The 21,058-nt window shown below is 45.8% G+C and overlaps 1 protein-coding gene across 2 annotated transcripts in view; it reads left to right on the top strand.

Moving 5' to 3' along the window:
- Nucleotides 1-20,952, top strand: part of LOC118514183 (BTB/POZ domain-containing protein kctd15) — a 40,259-nt gene extending 19,307 nt beyond the window's left edge. The window contains exons 1-4 of one of the 2 annotated variants that reach the window (XM_036060867.1): nt 14,830-14,908; nt 18,287-18,664; nt 19,628-19,833; nt 19,944-20,952. In XM_036060867.1, the coding sequence (XP_035916760.1) occupies nt 14,856-14,908; nt 18,287-18,664; nt 19,628-19,833; nt 19,944-20,377 (1,071 nt within the window). In that variant the 5' untranslated portion in view covers nt 14,830-14,855 and the 3' untranslated portion in view covers nt 20,378-20,952. Of the gene's footprint in view, nt 1-14,829; nt 14,909-18,286; nt 18,665-19,627; nt 19,834-19,943 lie in introns of those variants that run through there. The other variant, XM_036060868.1, reaches the window with a different exon arrangement.
- The last annotated feature ends 106 nt before the right edge of the window (nt 20,953-21,058 follow it).

The raw sequence follows: 21,058 nt of genomic DNA on the forward strand, positions 1-21,058 counted from the left end.
CTTGGAACCGGAGGATACTAAATTTCCAATCGAACAGGTTAGCTTTTTGCGTAACGATGGGGCTTTTGGGGTCGAGAAGAGGGGCATTGGAATAATGAATTGTTTATGGCTGTGCCAGCTGTTTGGAAGCGTACCTGCTCTCACCTTAGCTCTTTAGGCGGCGGTAGTCTAGCTTGAGAGTTAAGGATGATTAAATGTGGCTCCTAATAGATATTTATTACCGTAGATGGTTCTAGCAATATCCCAAAAAGCTCGAGTTGTACAGAAGCTAATATATCATTTCAAAGTTTTTCAAAGTTCAATCACGTCTGATACAAAGCCTGAAAGCTAAAAAATTATCACCATGGCCTTAATAGCTATGTTTGCTCTTCAAGACGATCCAGACCTAGCTTTACTTTGTGTCTTTTCCGATATAAATTAGAATACACTCATTACCCTACCCCATTTAATCCTTCGGGCGGCACTGGTATGTTTGATCATCTCCCTGGTACGGTAATTGTGGCCATTCTCCCATGGCCTCCCTGTTCCGCATACCATCCATTTCGTGGGAGAGATCGCGCGGTTTGGCCCGGTGCGACTGAAGTGACCCTCCGGACAATCGGAGATCCGCCAATCGAATCCGCCCGACACCGACGGGTCCTCGTTATAGTTCCTTCGGAGAACTCTATCTTTTACCTGGGAAGTGCCGAAACGCGACGCTCCCAACGCAGATATAACCCGCCATCAACCACAACACGACAAACAAAAGAGAGAAAAAAAAGCTACACACGAAGAAGGAATCGATCGCGTCTCATTTTCGATCCCGGGGCCGCGAGGCGATTCTCACCGCCCGCTTACCGTGTTGGACCGTACTCACCCCGTCGGGTACACTACGGTTACCCGTCAGATCCCGTCGTCTCAAACATTGCCGAAGGGATTCGGATGCAAAGGGAGCCGAGCAGGTCGGCATACCTTCACGGGTTCGGTCCAGGGCCAACCACCACCAAAGAATCGACGGCGTTTTGGGATCGCGCGCTCGGAGACTGGACACTGCAGGGTTTTGTTGGTGGAAGGTACGAGGAGGTTACGACCTTGTTTGCACTGTGCGCGATTTAACCACCGCGGGCCAAATCTTTCGAGCGACCGAGAGAACAAGCGCCAGAGAGAGAGAGAGAGATAGACGCAAGACGGCGAACAAGCGAACGAGCGAGAAGTAACTGGCCCCCGGGGCGACAACCGGCAACTACGGTCCAATGGTTTCGGTTCTTGGTGAGGACGGTCTGGCCCGGGTCCGGGGCTTATGATGCTCCGGGGTGAAAACGGCAGAACTCATTCCCTCACACTTCGTGTGTCCTCGCGTCTCGGTACACACCCCACCATCCATCACTTTTACTCCCACACGTGTAAGTGTGTGACTGGGCAAGTGTGCAAGGTTCGTCTTCGGCACGAAAAGAACCCCCTCCGCATTGCCGATCCGGGCCAGAAACCAGACCGACAGCCTCGTCGTGACCCAAACGAAACTAAAATTAAAAACGCTTTGGGCGGTAATATCATCATCCAACGTCGCCGCCATTACACTCCCCACCCAACCCATCACTCAAATCATTCCCATGGACAGGAGCACGGGAGAGGATGGCGGGTTGGAATATTCGCCGGTGGGGAAAAATTCTCTCTCCATCTCCACCCTGGTTCCACCCTGCCTTTCTCCCCTCATGCCAGCATAAAGACAACCGGCGAGGTGTTGTTGAGGGATGAGAACTTACCCGATGTCTCCGTAAGCAGGAGACAATGAGCTAGCGTCGGTAGGGATAGGTGGATGCCGTCATCGGCATCTTAGACGTCATCATTCCGAGCGGAGCGTTCGCTGATGTCCGGTGCAGTTGCACAGTTCCGAATCGATGACGTTGCAGTAACGGTCGTGGGTTGAGCACGCGTCACAGTAATGAATTTTCTCGAATTTTCCACAGCCGATTAATTATGAATTTAATCACTTTTTCACTTTTGTTTCATCTCTTTCTGTAGTAAACAAAATTAACAACTTTTTCTCCCTCTTTCTCTCCCCCTCTCTCTCTCTCCACCTTCTTTTCAGGTAACGTGTTCCCACATTCTACCAGGAAATCTCAATGAAATTCTCAAGTCTCTTCAATCTCAGTTTGGGAAATTCTTGGAAAAAAGGTTTCGGGGACCAACTTTCCCAAAGGCTAAGTACCGGGACGGAAACAGGAAAGAAGTATAGTACTCTCACACACAAACACGGGATGGGGGAAAAAATAATGAAAAACTAACTGCTTCTAGCGCGCGTTGTTGGGCGGGAGCAAAAGCGGGTTCACACGAGCACACTTGCTTTTCCATCATGTGGCAAATAATTTCCACTTTGCACTTCACTTTTTAATATTCATACGAATTTTTCCTAAAATATTTATTTAACGATCATATCATGCATGTTATGAGTTTTTCCTCCTGCTCCACACAGCAAACACATGTGTCCTGTGTATGGGTGTGTGTGTGTGTGTCTTATCTCGTGCACGCTCGACGCTCGGTGCTCGATGGCTCGCGATGCGAAGGTAAACTTTCCCAGCTTTTCCCGGCACACACACCCACCCCGCGCACTCTCGTTTTTGGGTGGTGGAACTCATTTCGAGATCATCATCAGTATCCTCATCGTTGTAGCTGGCAATATCCGTCCGTGTCGTCCTGGGTTTGCGACTGTTGCACGCTTGACGTGTGCTGTCGGTTGGTGTTCGCTTTCCTTTCGACACACACACAGACAGCCAGCCAGCCACACACTTCACAGTGGACGAGTTTAGCGGACGAAAGCACGATCATCATCGTGCATCCCGGACCCGGGTTGTTTACATGAAAACTCCGGGTATTAAATTTTGCTGCTCTATTTACATTATTAAAAAGGCTCACTTCATATGAAGTCTTTTTTTTTCGTGCCCCTTTCTACCATTTTTTTGTCACACACACGCACACACACACACACACACCTACAGCGATATTTATGCGAAGCCATTTTCTCACCCTTCACAGCTTAAGCTCGTGTTACAGGCAGCGAAAACTCGTCCCTCGTCGTGGTTGTTGTGATTTGTGCTAGTGCACTGTCGATGCATTTGACGCGTGAAAATGTGTCGAATGATGTTTTTTCCCAGCTTTAAACCACCACGGCGGCTAAAGTGGGCTAAAACACAAAACGCATCGCTCGGTTTTTTCTCGCTCTCTATTTTGATTTTGATCTGTGTTTTGTAGTGTTTCCGCCGAATGCCACCTGAAGGCTGATAAATGGGTTGGCAATAGTTGTGATGTTACTGCTGGTGGTGGTGATGGTGGCAGTGCATATATATATTGCAAAATAATCTAATTCACTTGGAGCACACATTCCTTCGGGCGGCTGATGGTGTGTGTGTGTGTTGATGATGATGGGTTTTACTGAACGGCAAAGAGCAAGTTTTTCGTTGATCACTTTGCAATCGATCCGGGCACAAATTTACTTTACATATTTTAATAGCGATGTGGAGTTCTTTTTCGCTGTTTTGGTTTTGAGTGTTGCACTAGACCGAAACTATGAAACATTGAGAGAGAAAAAATGTAAAGAAAATAGAAAAAATCTTCATTAAAAATTGTTTCCTATATCTTAAAACTTGAACTTGAAACTCAGTAGAGAAAACACAAGAATATGTAAACAAAAGATCGTAATTAAAGGTATAAAAAAGTATAAAGGTAATGAAAAAATAAATAGAAATCTTGCTAAACTTTTCAAAATACCCATAAAATCAATAAACGTCATAACTAAATAAAAAGCACGTAAAACAATAGGAAATGTTACATCAAATAAAACAAATGCCCAAAGACAAAAAAACAAGCAGAATAAATCGAACAACTTAGATACACGCATTATAAATGTTTTTCGGTAAGCATCTTATTTGAATTAGTAAAGTTTAATTTTTTGATAGAAACTAAACTCTTCAACTTCAATATCCAAACCAACTAAAGTAAAAAAAAAATAAAAGAATTTCATTGCAAAGAAGAAAAAAGGGAGACAATTAAATGAAAATTCCAGTGAAAACATTAAATAGATAAAGAATAAAATTTGTAAAAGAATTAAATTATTTGCAGTCTAATTTATCTTCTCCACACTTTAAATAAATAATTTATCTTCTTCTTCTTCGGTTTCTTTTTCTTGGCCTAACGAGCTCTTTTAGATCATCCCTGCTTTTTATGGCTTATTAGGCTTAATAATACCACGCTGTTGTATAGTCAGTCCTCACTACGGTGGAACAATCCGGATGGGATTTGAATCTCGGTTCTGCCGTATGAAGACCGGTCGTTGTCGACTCTGCCATTGGGCCGCCCAATCAGTCTAATTTATCTAAAACAATTAAATATCCTCAAATTGTATGAGATATTTAAAGTCACAATTGAACTGCCAGTGTGAGGTTCTGGTCGTGGTTTTAAGTTCAAAGCAGACCTTGTTGTGGAGTCGTACCATACCCATTTAGCATGTCATGAGGCACCAACCAAAGGGAGTTTAAACGTCTCTATACGACAGATAGTACAGCCAACGAAGCTATTGAAAATCTAAGAGTCAATCAACATGAAATTGGAAGCTTAGCTCATGACTTGCACTTATGATTAATCGCCATCCAATTTAATTTATTATTTCTGACACCAATGCTGCAAATAGTTCTTAAACTTCTTCACGCATCTTCATGCCTCCCAACAACCAACTTCAGACCGTCCCCCAAACACAAGACGCAAACAGCCACACATTCGCACCTCCCCAATCGATTGCATAAAGTGTTGCCGCGGTTCTCCAACCGCACCGCCCAAATCTGCCCTTCCGCATTGACAGTTTTGCGAAGGTTTATTTCAATTAACGGTCGTGTAAAGCATAACTCGTTATCATGTTTTCATGCTGCAAAACTCTCCTCCGGGGACACGATCCACACACACACACACACGCGCGCCAGAAGAGTCGGTGTAGAAAAATCTCATTTTTTCCCAGACAATTTATATCTTTTCCGCTCCGAGGCCAGTGGAACCCCGGCAACTCGCCACCAAATCGCCACCGCGGATGGATCACGCGCGTTGCCAATCGGGGCAACGGCTTGGCTTTGAAATACGAGCTCGATCGCAACCGCGAGTTTTCCCTTGTGTGTTTCATGCTTCTTTCACTTTAACGCGTAGTCGCGTCGACGACGATCGGCGAGACACACTCGACACAAAACGTGTCCAGGTCTTCGCACGTTCGATAATTCGGTCGACGCCCACCCACGGACCGACGGAAGACGTTGGAAGCCGGTGGTCCACACCGTAGTGGCGGCGACATGACGCGTTTGACATGACCCTATTGGACCCCATTTTTTTTCGTCTGTCAATTATGTTTGACGGTGTGGTTAAGCGAACGGATTGGAATGTGGTTTGCATTTATTGCGTTTTCTCAATGCTTATGCTCCGTTTACCAATATTACACCAGTGTGTGCGCCGCCTGTCATTTGGAAGGCCCCTTCTGTATCTGTGTGGGAATAGTGCGTATGTATCGAAACGATTAAAAATGTTTAATATGAGAACGGTCGACAAAAAATGCTGTAAATCCATCCTCAACCATCCCACACCGCCATCACTATCACCACCACCGCACCCTTCCCCGGAGGGCAGGATCACAATCATTTTCTCTTTACGCTCCGCCATCTTGGGAGATGGTTGCCGAACCGAAGCGCACAGTACGAGCAACAAAAAAAGCGGACCCAACCATATACACTGGGCCTAGCACGAAAGCCCGGGCCCTACATTTACCTACGGGCGAAATGCGTCAAGCTCGTACGCTGGCCCGTGTCTTGTAAGCCGTTTTTGCCAAGGATTTGCCTTGCCTGGCTGGCACGGAGCAGGAGGGACGAAACGGGGGACGTTGGCCAGGGTAATGTTGCAGTGGCGGTATGCCCACCCTCACGTCGATAATTTCAAACCCCCTCTGCGACGGCGAACGTGGACGACGGTCCGTGAGCACCGGCCCCCACTGACGGTACATGACACGCCGACCGAACCCGGCGGCGTTTGGGAAATTTCGTTGGAATTTCGAATCGAAGCCGCACCGGGCGTCGGCGCGCACCGGATCTCTTGCCAATTGCTCCCCGAGCCAATCGTGTGGTGTTTTATGAGAACATGCTTCCGGCAACGTCCGAAGCCGTACCGACCTGGATCAAGACCAGCAAGCGGGCGAGCGATCGAATGTGGTTCAACTATTGTGTTGCGACCACTGGGACTCGGACCTCGGATAGGGACGTCCGAAAACGAGGGTTGATTCCGAAGAAATCGGAACCAAACACGTACACCGTCCGAGAAGTCAAGTCAAGGAAATGTTCCGGATCGCTTGTACTCGGACTCGTTTAGCATGCGGACGCATGTGGACGCATGGCGCACAGCACAAGCAGGACGGCTCCTTTGTCGACTTCCTGACGAAGGTTGTGTGTTTTTGGACACGGTTTGGACCGTCCAGGGCTCGGGTGTTCTGAAATGTAGGATCCTTCCCGCCTTCACGATTCAAACCCCGGAACACTAGGATTCCTTCCGTGGGGGAGAATTTACCTTTTACCAGCTGCAGACACAAAATTCGACATTCACCCTTAATGAAAGTTAATGTTCGAACAACAACTGGACAACATGCTGCCCTGGTGCTTGCCAAGGATAGACGAGGGCACAAACTGAGCTGGCAGCACCCTTCCAGAACTACAGCCATTCAGTGTGTGTGTGTGTGTGTGTATGGCGTATAGGAAACATGTTACCCAGGAGAACTCCCCTTCTCTCTCTCACTCCATCCATTTTCACCCCCCGGCACGTTCATCCTGCCTCTTTTGCTTGATTGAGTCGAAGTTTGACAGGTTTCGGTTAAAAGTTGGTTGGTCTCGGTTGGTCCACCGAAGCTGCTGGCCCCCAAAAAGTTGCCCATTATTGGATTGGATGAGTTCTCAGTTTTTGACTTGACGTTACACTAATTAGGTTGAAATTAAATACTGTAACGTCAGGGTATATTACCGTTAACATGACACGTCGGGCCACCAGTTGGGTGAAAAACTCGATGAAGTTGATGAAAAATGTTTATCAAAATAGCCGCGAACAGAAGGGGTTGCGATGGGAGTTCGGGTGTGTTTGCTGGTGCATCAGCATGCCAACGGCAGGCATGATTAAATTATTTTATGACAGCCAAAGTTTGATGGTTCACATTTTATGCATTGATAAAGGGAGGAGAACATTTTTAAAATTTTGGGAAATTAAAATTAGCATACGAAACGTTAACATCTTTATTAAAGGTAACGGAAATGGACTGAACTCCAACATTTTAAAATCCTATGCATTTTGATATTTTTGTAAGAATAAAACTGATACGTTTTGTACTTTTCTTATCACTTTTCGATGAGAATAGTGCATTTATTATAATAATAATTTACACTTTATCGCGTATCAGCTAGGAAATGAATCAATTTTCACAAGCGCACAAAATGAGACATAGCGAATCGCATCAAACCGACGGCGATGTAAGCCAGCTGCACTACGAACATCTTTCGATTAAAGTCCAACTACCACCACAGGGCCAACTGTAGACATCGTGCCGGGTAAAGACACGGGTCCAGTAGACGCAGAAATGTCCGCGAGCCATAACCGACCAGTACGACCAAACTCGGCGGAGGCTCGACTTCGACCGGGACGATTTTCATGCCCGAGTCCACCGTTCGCAGTGCAGAAAAAGGACCCGACCCCACCCGAAGGATTGGGAAAGGTCCCGGTCCGGTTGTTCTGCACACGAAAGGAGAGCGAGAGCACATTTTCGAATCTTGCCGGCGGGCCCTGGAACCGAAATGTGGCCGCCGGCTAGTGAGATATAGAATGTCTGATTGTCTTGTTTTACATTATGTTGTTGCGGGCCGAGCTGATGGGGGTTTGGGATCTTACACCGACGGGACCGAGGCTCAGTGAGTGAGGAGGGAGGGCAGCTAGAAATGGAAGCTATTGATTCGTCTTGATGCCGAACCATTATTCCCTGGAGCGCCCGGGAGCGCACAGGCTACATGTGCGTTGCGTCGTCGGTCGGATAAGAAAGGGCCGTGGCAACCGTAACGCAGGGCAGAATGCTCCAGATGCTCCCGTGCCGTGCGGGAGATCTCGCACGGTGCAACAAAACTGGCCTAGACTTCTGGTAATCGGTTATCGGTACAAGAACACACAGCCTGTTCGTCCCTGTGCCTTACGGTTCCGAGCCGATAGAACAGGGCGATGCGGGTGCGATCGAAACCCGCCTGTCGAAAGACGCAAGCAGGCGAAAGCGGATGGGCCAACAAAATGCTAGGCAAGCGGTGAGACAACAGAAAGTCAAAGCCACGTGAACGTGGCCCGCGGGAACAACCGTCCAAGCTCTCGGGTCGGGCGAAAAGCGTCTACGTGTGTGTGTGTGTGTGTGTGCGCGCACACGGCTCCTAAGCACCGAGTCATTTCGAGCACAGTCCGAAAGGAAAAAAGCCCTCCGGCACGCGAAGCATTTGGGCTTGGGCTCTCGTGTTTCCGAAACCGTTCCTCCGTAGGATACTCGTCGGCCAAAGTTGTCCGGGCGATCCGGTGAACGGTACCGACGCGGTAAGATATTTGCCTCCTGCAGCTTTGTGAGTTTTGCAAGCGGCTTGGGTGGGGTGGGTGTGGGTGTGGGTGGTGTGGGCACGGATGGCGACGGCGAAAATGGACCTTGCCTTCGGGCAATCGTTCAAGCAAAGATGCAAGATGATGGATAGTGGATGCAAATGATCCGGGTGCACTGGGAAGAGGGAAATCAAAAGTTGAAAAAAAGTAACACGCACACGTACACACACACACAGTAACAACGGGAGCGAGAAAACAGTTGTTGTTGTTGTTGGTGTTTGTTGGCGAGCAATAGCGGTTGATTGGAACTTTGTAGTGAAGGACAAAATGGTTTGCAATTCTAGGCTGGGTTTTGCGTTTTTTGCTGCTACAAGTAGGCAGCATCGGTGTCATTTAGCAAAGGAAAAATGATATTCTATTGTCGCGACATTCTTGTAAAAATAATAATAGTATTGGTGCCATCACATGAAGTTGTGTATTTTTATTCCACTAACAGTAACGCGCTTGGAATTTATGTGACATTATGATATCCATATTATTGGTTTAAACTTGTTTACAAGGCTTTGAATTTCAATGACAGATAAATTTGTTTTAAAAGCAATACGGCCAGCAATACGTTCTTTATGAATAAAAAAAAATTGTTTTAAATGAACTTCTAACTCAATTTCTTCTCAACAATACGGTATGACCTTAATAACGAAAGTAAATATAAACTAAGTTCTAAACTTACAAATTGTAAAAAAATTCAATCGAGTAAAACTGACAAACTAATACTTAGTCCTATATGGTCCTAATGTCAACCTAAGGCAGGACCGGGGTTAAAATCACACCTGGGACGTTCTCCCATAGTGAGAACTGATTATTCACCTATGCGGTATCAATAAGTCTAGGAAACCAGAAATGGCTTGCATATGACCTTAAGAGATCGTTAGGCCAAAAGAGAAGAAGATTAAAAAAACAAATTTAAAAAAATCAGAACTAAGGGCTTACACCTTTGAATCTTGCTAAGATTCATTTAGTATTGGGTTAATTTTTATTCTGTCTTATTTTTCAATCAGAAATTGTCGATGAATATATATTAAATAATGTTAGTTTTTTTATTCGTAAGGAACGGCCTGGCCGTATTGCTAAATAATGTTAGTTTCATATAGAAATCATTAGAATTCGTAAAGATCATTTTGTGGTAAAATTATGACTCGGCTATGAACCAGCTCAGTAACTAGTTTAATACTAAAAACACAACTAAATCACAATTTAAAGATAAAAGTTACCACCAAAAAGGTGTACAACATTATTTAATTTAAAATACCGCCTGAAGTACAGGCAAATAGTAGTGTGCAAGATAAATTTGACAGTTGGCGCTAGAACATTGTAAGTACCCGGCTTGCCATTTCTCGTCACTTTTTACTTGGTTTTACTCGTAGCTGGATAGTCAATCCTGTACGGCCCTAAATTAAAAGCTTGAACACCATTACTAAACCTGAAAAGTGGGATTTAGTAACAGTTTTTTCCCGAAATTTATTCGGCAGATTCCCATTGTTCTAAGTAATGATAAATTTGCCTCCCCATGCTACGACCATTATTGTTAACTTTTGCTACAAAGCTTATAAACCAGTGCTCATGAGGTGCATCACAGAAAACTGCAAGGATGCATCTCCAATCGTTTCCGCGGATGCCGGCCACATCTAACAGCTGACCTCACCGAGGAAGCTCCCTCGATCGATCCGATACCTCCTCCAAACGTGATGTGATAAATTATCGACATCGTCGCTACAGGTCGCTTCCAGTGTATCCTTTAGTGGGGGATACCCCCAAACCCCAACGCTATGGGGAAAACTCCCCTGCGTTTTTCCTCGCTCACTTTTCCCCGAAACCCCGTTTGTAATATCGCCTCCCATCGCCGGAGCCGGTGCACGCCGCGCATTCGAGCATGAGCCCGGAACCCGGGAACGATTGAACGATGGATGGATTTGTTTGCTTTTGCCACGCTTTTCCAGCGGACACAGTCGGGCGAGAGTTTTCGTTGCCCGTGCGTCGTTTGCTGGATGCTGCTTCAAGTTTCGCGCCAACGAAGACCCCGCAGCAAAACTAATTCCAAACCCCACGCACACCACTGTATGTGTGCTTGTGTACATGAGTGCTTGAAAGCAAGAGAGAGAGAGAGAGAGAGAGAGATGATCGAAAGAGGTACCAATTTTAGGACGAACTTGGGTGGTTGGCGTACGGCAGGGCGAATAATGTACAGGCTCAAGTTTTTCCAACCGCAGCGAACGAGAGCGCGCACACGAGAATAAGTTTGGGTCCTTTTGTGTGCCGTAGGCTTTTACATTTATTTTAATGGCTTTCTGTGCCCGAATCCCCCGGCTGTACCGCCCTCCCCTCCCACCCCTCCTCCTTCCCCGCCATCACGTCTCTCCCCATCCCATTGGCCTGCTCTTTCCTGCGGTGGAATTTTAGAGGACAGACCAATTTCGGGCGATCCTTCCGGGGCTTTTTGCGATACCGCGTGTACAGTGGTACAGAGGGTGTTTTCTTTTTTCGTGGTAGGCCCACATGTATATTTATTTTTCACCCTCTGCACGTGCGTGTGTGTGTTCTTTTCAATTTTTTCACTCACTTGGTCACGCTGTTTGGTGGGTCCGCGGTCCTGCTGATGCTGAAGAAACGACATTTAGCTTCATTTTGCGGGATGGGGTTTCCACAGAAAACCACAGCGACTAAACGGTGATCCCGCTTTGATCCCGTTTGGGTCACGCTCTTCTCCTTATCCGGCCGCGTGCAAATGATACAAAAGGGCGGAAAAACCCACCCGCACATGACGAAGGTTCATTTACACGCGGGTTTTAATGCGGTGATTTGAGCGGACGTTTGCGGTCCCATTGCAGGTGGTTTTTCTTTTTGCACAGTGGAAAGAGTGAAACAATACACCCTACACCGTGGGCATCCCTTGGTGAACCCAATTCGAAGGAGGGAAAAATGGGTGTACAAACACATGTCCTTACATGTGAAACCCTTTTTTTTTTGGGGGGAGCCGGGTACGAAGAAAAAGGCTTTCGACCTACTAACCCTTCGCAACAAATGATTCAATTTTCGCGGCAACCGTTTTATGGCGATTTGCAATGGTTCTCAGTGGAACGCAAACATGCACGGTCTCCATTGTGAGTGTGATTGTTTTTTTTTTGCTTCTTTTGGGAAAATCCCTCTCCCTTTTTTTCTAAAGGGAAAACGAACCCTTACCTGGTTAGGGAAACGATTGCCGGGATCTTTTTCTTCAAAGTCGCGGTTATTTAATGACCGGTGGCTTTACCGGTGCTGGTAAATGTTGATTTGTTGCTGTTTTCCTTCGTTTTGCTTTACCACGGTCACTCTTTTTGATGAGTTGGGTAAAGTGCTTCTGTTTAGAAAGGCTCCCCAACTCCGATTTCCATTCAAACCGACATACTGCCCGATTGTATACTGCCCCATAAGGGGTTGTACAGCATACCTGCAAAGTACCTTTCAGTTGGCGTATTTCTGTAAGGAATGCGTGGTGGAGAAAACCAGAAATGGCAAGCCAAGACCACTCGAAGTTGTAGCGCCAAAGAAGAAGAATAGAATTGCTCCAAAACATACCAAAAACCAGCATTAAAATATAAATCTGTTAATAAAGATCTTTAGCTAAATTTTTTTCAATTTGGTTTTCAATTTCTTTCTTATCTCTGTTTTATTATCCGGTTTTATTTTTGCTTTGATATGTCATGAAGTTTCATTCATGTTCAATGTCACGTTCTTTTACCGAAATATTTCTTTGTTTGATTTTACTTCGATTTTTGAGTTTTTATACTTTTCTAAAGTTTTTACTTGATTTAAAAAATTATATAGAATGACTTACTAAACCCTTGTCATTCGAAATACGTTTATGTACAAGAATGTATAGTTTTTGCATTATTTACGATAGATTTACCGATGAAGGTCAGAATTTCCCATTGCTTTTTTTTTTGTTCAAACATGGTTATCAATCTAATAAAAGGTAGGCGTTTTGAAAGGTTTATGAAAATAAGTTAACTGACTCGCTGACAATTTCACAGTAACTGGCACCATCTCCTATAGAGTAAAAAGCACAAACTTAAATAACGAAGGGGTAGTTTTGCTATAATGCCGAGCAAAATCATACAAACCGGGCTGACTTTGCTTTACCTTAACGGCGTTGGCTTGCTGAACTAGTCAACGATACCGATCAATTCAATCGCTGACATTCTGGAGGACGCTTTTATTATATCTCTGTTTAGGCATATAATGCCTCCTTTGTCCATATGACCGGTGCCATTTTCATGTCATGTTCAACCTCAACCGGAGCCTTGCGAGTCCTTAAACGAAGATTTGAGATCATCGTACAAATCGCAGAGCTCATCTAGGAAAATGGTCATAATTTCAACACGGGGCGATGCTTCACAGGCTTTGCTAAGCGAATAATTAAGAACATCAGAAAATCTTAAAAAAATACGATAAAATAGCTGTTTTAATTCGTTACATCAACAAGAAGGAATATTAAGGTAAGGATATTAAATAACAACAAGCTGAAATTTATGCTACATGTACTTGCAACCTCCACTGTTTTACAACCCTCATACATTTCAAATATAATTCACACGCACAAAACTATCCACTTTTGCAAACAACTCGTGCATGATAGTTATACGCACCTGACACGAACATTCGATGCATACCTCCAAAAAATGTACATACACACACACACAAACAACACCAACCATCGATAGCACGGCAACATAAGCAAAAAAACCAACGAAACGAAACACCATCACCCAGCGAAGGGAAATGAATTGTTTACACTTCGCTGCAACCATCTCGCTGCTCGGCGCGCACATTTGCGAATACAAAATAAATTAACTTACACGTTAAAAATTAACCCAACCACGAACCGCTCACGGTGAACGGGTCACGCGTGCAAGCGATTTTGCGCTAGGATTTATTATTCCACACGATGGACACGTATTGCGGGTTATGGACGGGCACGGTGGGAAAATTCAATCGAGATGCTCAAAACGGTGGGGTCCGCGGCCGAAATACCATCACCCGAAAAAGCACGCGTTACAGCGCGCCGGGGTAAGAAACGTTTACGGGGCCGCAGTACATTGCGGGTTTGTTGAAGTATTTTCCTAACTTTTACCTGCCGCGCGAACGGAAAAGCGGGAGCCTCCTGTTGTTGGGGAGGGTGAAGTGGAAGGAACAAACAGAGGAAGGGGGACGAGGGGTTTGCCGCGAAAATCTCCTGAAAATCTCCTGGCCCACCGAGGTGAAGGTGGAGCGGGGGAATCGGGTGAGTCGAACAACGGAAAATCCGGCTGCACACATCGAGCGTAGGAAAATATTTTTCAGCCATAATTCACCATTCGATTCCGCCCCCGGAGGTAATATATTTTGAATAAATAATCTAAAATGTACAAATTTATCATGCACTATTTATTGGTGTGCATGAGCGGGTCTATGGCTGTGGGATGCACTCGCACACACACACACATGTGCACATTCGCGCATACACACAGGGGAACCAGCAGATCGCTTGGAATAGTTTATGCAAAGTCACATAGCGCAGGCGGACAGTTTTGGACCGAACGGCCGGGTCTTTGAAACCGGGAGCCGGTGGTATGCAATCTATGGGTGGTGGGCGGAGGACCCCCCCCCCTCCCCTCCATCCCTCCTCTCACTTCCACCTCCGCAGTAAACATCGTAAAATCAAATGTGAATTTCCGTCGGTGGTAGGGTCGTTCCCATTACCACTGCCTCCACTGCTCTCCATCCACAACCGGAAAGGAACGCCACGGCACCACACTAGAAAAAGCCGTGGCCACCGTATCGAAAATATCCATTTAAATGTACACACCGTCCGCCCGGCACCCTATTTCGGGTACCCATCCACCCCTTCGTAGTTGCACCTTTTGGCAGCCATGTTTTGGGCCGCATCGCACAGTTTTTCCTTCCGTTCGGGAGTTTTTTTTTTATTTCTCCTGCTGCTGCTGTTGTTGTGCACTAGCGAGGATTTCGATTTTCGGGCTAAAATTTCTATTTTTCGGATGTACATACTAATTTTCCCGAGCTAGTCCCCCCCCCCCCCCCCCCAGTAGCGGGGCGGTGTGCCGGGAGTGGAAAGGTGGGAATGTTTAACGGGAATGAAATCGGGCCTGGCGATACCGAGGCGACCGTACAGGATGAGCCGGCGCGGGATTCGGAGCGAAAACTATTTAAATTATGAAATGATGAAATACGGCATTAGAGCAGTGGCCGGATGGTGGCCGAGGGTAGGCGGGTAAGTTTTCAATAAAATGGAAAACAAGTGCCAGGGAAGGGTGCAGGCAACATGCAGGGTTCTGGAGAAGCACACGTACTGCTTATGCTCTGTTTGTTTTGGGTGAGGTTAGGTTTTTGGGGAGGGGGGATTGAGAAACTTGAATGCAGCTTTTGGAGTTGGGAATGTATTAATGTCGTGATGTTAAATACGATCTCATCAACGATTTGCTGCGAGTAGCAGTGGCGAGTGGTTTGTTTCGACGGGTAGAAAGTTTGATCGTAACATATTGAAATTATTATACTATTAGATCAAACCATAAATCACAGGACCGTATGAGCTTTCTATCGGTTGTACACAAAATCAGATCGATGGTAGATCGTTGGAAAATTCATTTCCTTGATTCACAGACCGAAAGTATGAGGCAAGTTTGATGCTTTGCACAGTAGAGAATAGCGCTAGAGATCGTACTACTCAAGGAGATCACCTTTAAAGTATATCCTGCGTGTCATGCCTGTTCCATGTATGGATGTTTTGAGCTTTGTTTCAACTTCAGCTACTTGGGTAACTCTTTTATATTTGGAGACAAAGTCATTGGCCTGCCGTTTCTGGCTTTGCTTGACTTGATTTTACCGATCCTGTGCACGGGGAGGCTTTCTTGGCTGGGATTTGAACCTCGGCCAACGGACTCGTCCCAAGAGCTACTCTCAAGAGCTAGGAAGATATGAAACCTAAGTCAAGTCCAATCAATCAGGACATTCGCTTGGTGGTTGAAGAGCACCCCAGAGCAGGGTTTTATATTCCAGTTCATCACTTTTGCAATCACTGTATCATTTGGATGACACAACACTATTAAATTTATTTCAAAAAGGGATCATTGCATCTTATTTTTCCTTCCTGCACGACAAAGATCTGATGTGAAGTTGAAGAATGATAGTTCTTTTAGTTAAATTTAAATCCATTGCTTCGTTATGCTTCAATTTCTGTTTCATCAATATCGAGCTTCAACATTAACATGATTTGATCAATTCCTTCAAATAACAACATGGCACAAGAATAAACCGATGCTGTATGCTCAACCAGCACAGACCATGAGAATTTTCACAGCTGCCCGTAACCTGTTACAACACGGCACAACTTTCACTATTTACCCTACTCAAACCTATCATCTCATCATGAAATCATCCACATACCAAAAAAAAACTGTACCAAGGAGTGAAAAATTATAATGAAAATAAATTCTCTCCTCCCCCTTTTTTCTCGATCAAGCTCTATCTAAGCCCACATCACTCTTAATGCTTCATCGGTTTTAGGATTCTATTTGGAATGATGCCCCTTTTCCTTACTGCTTCCTGTACTATCACAACACTGGAACGCTTCCTTACGAAAGAATAACATTGTTTCGTTGTTTTGTTATTGTTGCACTATTGATGGTCAGTTTTGGTCCGACGGAAGGTTCATTCCGGTTTCAGGGTCTGAGTGTATCGTATTTTGAGAAGAGCATCCCGAAGAACAAACCACATATGGAAACTATCTCCAAACCGGGACGGACGCGGAGGGATCGGGGACCGGGAGGGGAGTAGAAAGTGTGGTGAGCTGAAAGGGGGTAATTTTAACAAATTAAAACCAAACTTCGTGCATGCTAGCGTATATCGTTTGCTTTCCGGTGAAGATGGTAGAAAGATCGTCCAAGACATACCGACAGCAGCAGTGTGAAGCGAGCCAGAAGTTGTTCGGCTTGGGTGTTACAGGTGACGATGGTTGCTGGACCACTCCTGCTGACCAGAGGGCATTCCCAACCGTAACTCGGTCTTGCCAGAGCTAAAGATGCGGAGCGTTAGGTGTATCGTAATGGCTGGGTGAAGTAATGGACTTTGACTAAGAAAGATGATACTGACCGGTGTAGCGCAAGCATTTGGCCGTTGCTTATCAAATGAATGTCTAATCATGTTGGCAATTGATTTAGTTAGGACCTTATGAAAACTTTAAACTCTTTTCATGCTTTTACCCACAAAACTGAAGTCTTGATAGCTTGGAGCTAAAAGTCCCTCCCTTTCATTTCTTGTTCTTTGTTCTCGCTCACTTAAGAGGAGTCAAATTAATCGCAATGATTTCAATATGTTCCCTTTTCATATTGGAAAACGGAAGAATAACGGGTTCACCGCAACTGCCTGGGGACACTGAATGCGACCTACGCGAACATTTCCGCGACTGCATCGACAAGCGCTGGACAGTGATGATGAGCAACGCCCTTGTCACTTTGGTGCAGCAAGCCTGTCGTTTTTTCGTTCCTTCCTTCACATAAGTTCGAATCCATTTTTTTTTTTTGGCCACAATACTCCCAAATTACTATGCCGTATTTACCTCTTGCTAGATCGCTCCGGGGTAACCACGGTACCACCACGCTCAATCATCACCTCAATCGTCCGGCAAAAGGGAAAACCCCTCATCCGAACAGAGGAATTCATGAGCTGCCCCAAGGACATGCCTGTCAAGCTGTTGGTGATGGTGGTTGTGTGCGGGTTTTTTTTTGCGGATTCGAGGTCCCAAAAGAGTGAAAAATTCACTTTTGGGACTTTGGACTTCGTGTGTGTGTGTGTGTTTTTTTAAATCGCCGCCAGTACCACCTTACATTTGCAGTTTCACATTTGCAACGGATTCAATCCGTGATATTGCGTACCGCTTTGGGGAGTTTTTTTTTTTGCTGTTGCCAACTTTGCCAACAAAAATTCCACTCTCTTCCATCTCCCACACTCGCTGTCAAATGAACGCATGAACGCCAACTCCCTGCCCGGTGCCTTTAGGCAAATCGAACGAACGTACACAGACGCGCGGGGTTTAAGGGTAGGTGGTGGTGCAAGGGTAAGGGTGAGGGTAATGCAATATATTTATAAAATTATTTCGCCCAAAGAAGTGCGGGCATGATTTAATGTACCGAAAAACAGTCACGGATTTGTAAACGACGACGACACCCCAGCGTTTAACCCACACCAGCTGACCACAGCTGGTCGGCCCGGGCCGGGATGCCTTCGAGCGTAAAACGGTTCGGGCTCCAAAAACGAGCTCCAAATGTGAGGTCCAAAAAGGGGTGCCCAACTGGCAGGAAGAACAGGGTGGAGAAGGGGGAAGCGAATGAAGAGAGGGAAATGGGGAGGGGGGGCTATGAGAAGTATTAATTATATTTTTTGATAACTTGACAACAGAACATGGTACCACACCACCATTTGGGTTGCATTGCCCTCCGGCTGGAACTCAATTGGACCACGCCACACGGTCTTTCTCACTCTTTGAGTTTCCATCCCAAGAAGAAGAAAAAAAAACACAACCTCGCCCTACGATCAGTTGACACTTGAGGACATTTACATTAAGCGTTCGGTGCTTTCGTGCTTTCGTTCGCAGAAGGAAATGTAACAGCGATATGGAGCGGGACCGTGATCGTGACCGCGACCGGGAACGTGATCGTGCCGCGGACCGGGACGTGAAGCCGCTCGAGCCGCGCGATCTGTCCGCGACGCGCCTGTTCACAGCGACGCAGATCAAAATCAGCACCTCGCCCACCACATCGCCCACCATTTCGAACTCGTCGTCGCCCACACCCACCCCACCGATACCGGCCGGGTCGCCGGCCGTGACCGGCGTTGGCAGCGGGTACCATCACTCGAACCACAAGCAGATCACCGGCATACCGTGCGTGGCGGCAGCGTCCAAATACACGGCACCGGTGCACATCGATGTCGGTGGTACGATCTACACCAGCTCGCTGGAAACATTAACCAAGTAAGTAGGAATGGAAGAAGTAAACGTTCACGTGAGAGAGATGATTTTCTGGAGTACACTTGCGTAAAGAATTTAGCGAGAGGTCCTCTGAACATTGAATAGATACCTCATTCGTTAGGAAAAAGAAACCTATTCCAACAGGCTTAGAGCCCTTTATATATCAAGTAGATTTGCTTCCTTTTTAGTAGTTAACCAAGACGATTAAATAAGAAAATTAATAGAATTAAGAATAAATCTGATACAGCTCGGTAGGAGAGGTGACAGTGGCGCCGATTTTGACGTGGTGCCTGGGCTCAAATCTTATCCGCAGCCGTATTGCCGTCGTGAGGACTGAATATCCAACTACGTATTATCAATAAATCTAGAGTCAGAAATGGCAGGCATGACCTTAGAACTCGATCAACCAACAAAGGAAGTAAGGTTTATTCTGAGGGGTCATGCTCGTATTGATTCCATAAAAACTAAATACTAAAATCCATTTAAAGGCCCTATGACTAGATCCTTCTGATGTCTCCTAGGCCTCCAATATTTTCCTTTCAGTTCCCATTCTGTTTGGATTGGGCTCCGTAGAATAAAAACTTATCTCTTCTATTAGGCCAAGCCTCTGCAGTTCCCTTAAGCCCTACAGCTCAAAGTATCCATTGGCTACTTCTATGATCTATGCTTGTAATAGAAAGGGTGTTAAGGTTAAGAGTTCCCTAATTTTCCTTAGAATTTCTATAACCGGTTCAAACATTCCTGGGGTAAAAGTTTTTCTCGTGAGTCCCACAGCGTTCATGGGTCTCAGAGTTCTCACTGGTCGTCTTGCATTAAAGTCAGCCTGGAACTTGAGAAACAAATCAGAACCAGATTCCTCATCACAAGGCTATCATTTAGAGTAGATTGTACAGTTTATCATGTATTACCACAAAGATGCTTTTCAGTAAACTCCTTCTCCCTTTAATTCAATTTTCCACCCCCAAGATATCCCGACTCGCGGCTAGCCAAGCTCTTCAACGGCTGCATCCCGATCGTGCTGGATTCACTGAAGCAGCACTACTTTATCGATCGCGATGGAGGCATGTTTCGCCATATACTTAACTTCATGCGCAACTCAAAGCTGCTGGTATCGGAAGATTTCCCAGACCTGGAGCTGCTGCTGGAGGAGGCCAAATATTTCGATATTGTTCGTGAGTATACTTTCCAGCGATTGTTACACGCTTTACGATCTTCAAGCACTCTTCATAGAATGAGGAGAATTCTAACCTCTTTCGCATTTTTTTTTGTCTACCACTTTCAGCTATGATCAAACAGATCGAACATCTGAAGAAAGAGCGCCAGCGCAGCGGGAACGGCATACCACCGTTTGGTGGCAGCCGAAGCAAGTGCAAGGGCGCGTTGCAGACGGACACCACCAACCATGACGTGGTGGCACTGCACATCTCACCCGATCTGGGCGAACGTATACTGATCTCGGCCGAACGGGCCGTCCTGGACGAGGTGTTTCCCGAGACGAACCAGGCCATTCTGGACGCACGGACCGGTGCGGCTTGGAATCAGTTCGACGGGCGGCAGGTGATACGGTTTCCGCTGAACGGGTACTGCAAGCTCAACTCGATCCAGGTGCTGACGCGGCTGCTAAATGCCGGGTTCAGCGTGGAGGCCAGCACTGGCGGTGGTGTCGAGACGCAACAGTTCTCCGAGTATCTGCTGATTCGCAAATGTGCGATGTGATAAAGTACTTTCTAAAAGCGTTCGGATCCTTAGCTTTCGCAAAAGCCACCATTTCCCTATCCCCGAGCTATCGGCAAGCAGTATTGAGGAAATGCTGAAGTAGGAGAATTAGGGAGAGAATACACACACATACACGATGTAAATCGTAAATCGCCATGATCGTTACACTTAAACTTCTACGCATTAGTAAAACATATGTAACACAGCCAGCCAGCCACTTTTTAAATAGTCTCTTCTCAGATGTGGTGCCGCTTGCATACGCGCAGGCGTACGTACTTAAATGGAACTTAAATGAAGCAAAAAAGCCCCCCTAAGCGGAACTATGGGAGAGGGTGAGGAAAAAAAACATAACGCAAAACATATTCGATGTAAGCCACTGTCCCCTTTGAATGGTTGAACCTCCGATGTAAGCATGACACGCGTAGCATAAAATCTAGTTAATTATATATTAGTAGCGGTCTATACCCTTTTCACTTAACTTTATGTTACCTCTTTGTATACTGATATGTAAGCCGCCCGGAACTGTCGGTCCGGTTAATAAAACAAACAAAAAAACAACCAGCTCCCACCATGAACTGTGGCTGTGTGCGTCTAGATGTTCTACCGACTTTGCCGAAAATTGCTCCGAACTGTCTCTCCATAATCTCACGATCAGCGATTCTCCCGTAAAGCCTCGATCCT

Source organism: Anopheles stephensi, chromosome 3 (assembly GCF_013141755.1).
Source record: "Anopheles stephensi strain Indian chromosome 3, UCI_ANSTEP_V1.0, whole genome shotgun sequence".
NCBI classification, from domain to species: Eukaryota; Metazoa; Arthropoda; class Insecta; order Diptera; family Culicidae; genus Anopheles; species Anopheles stephensi.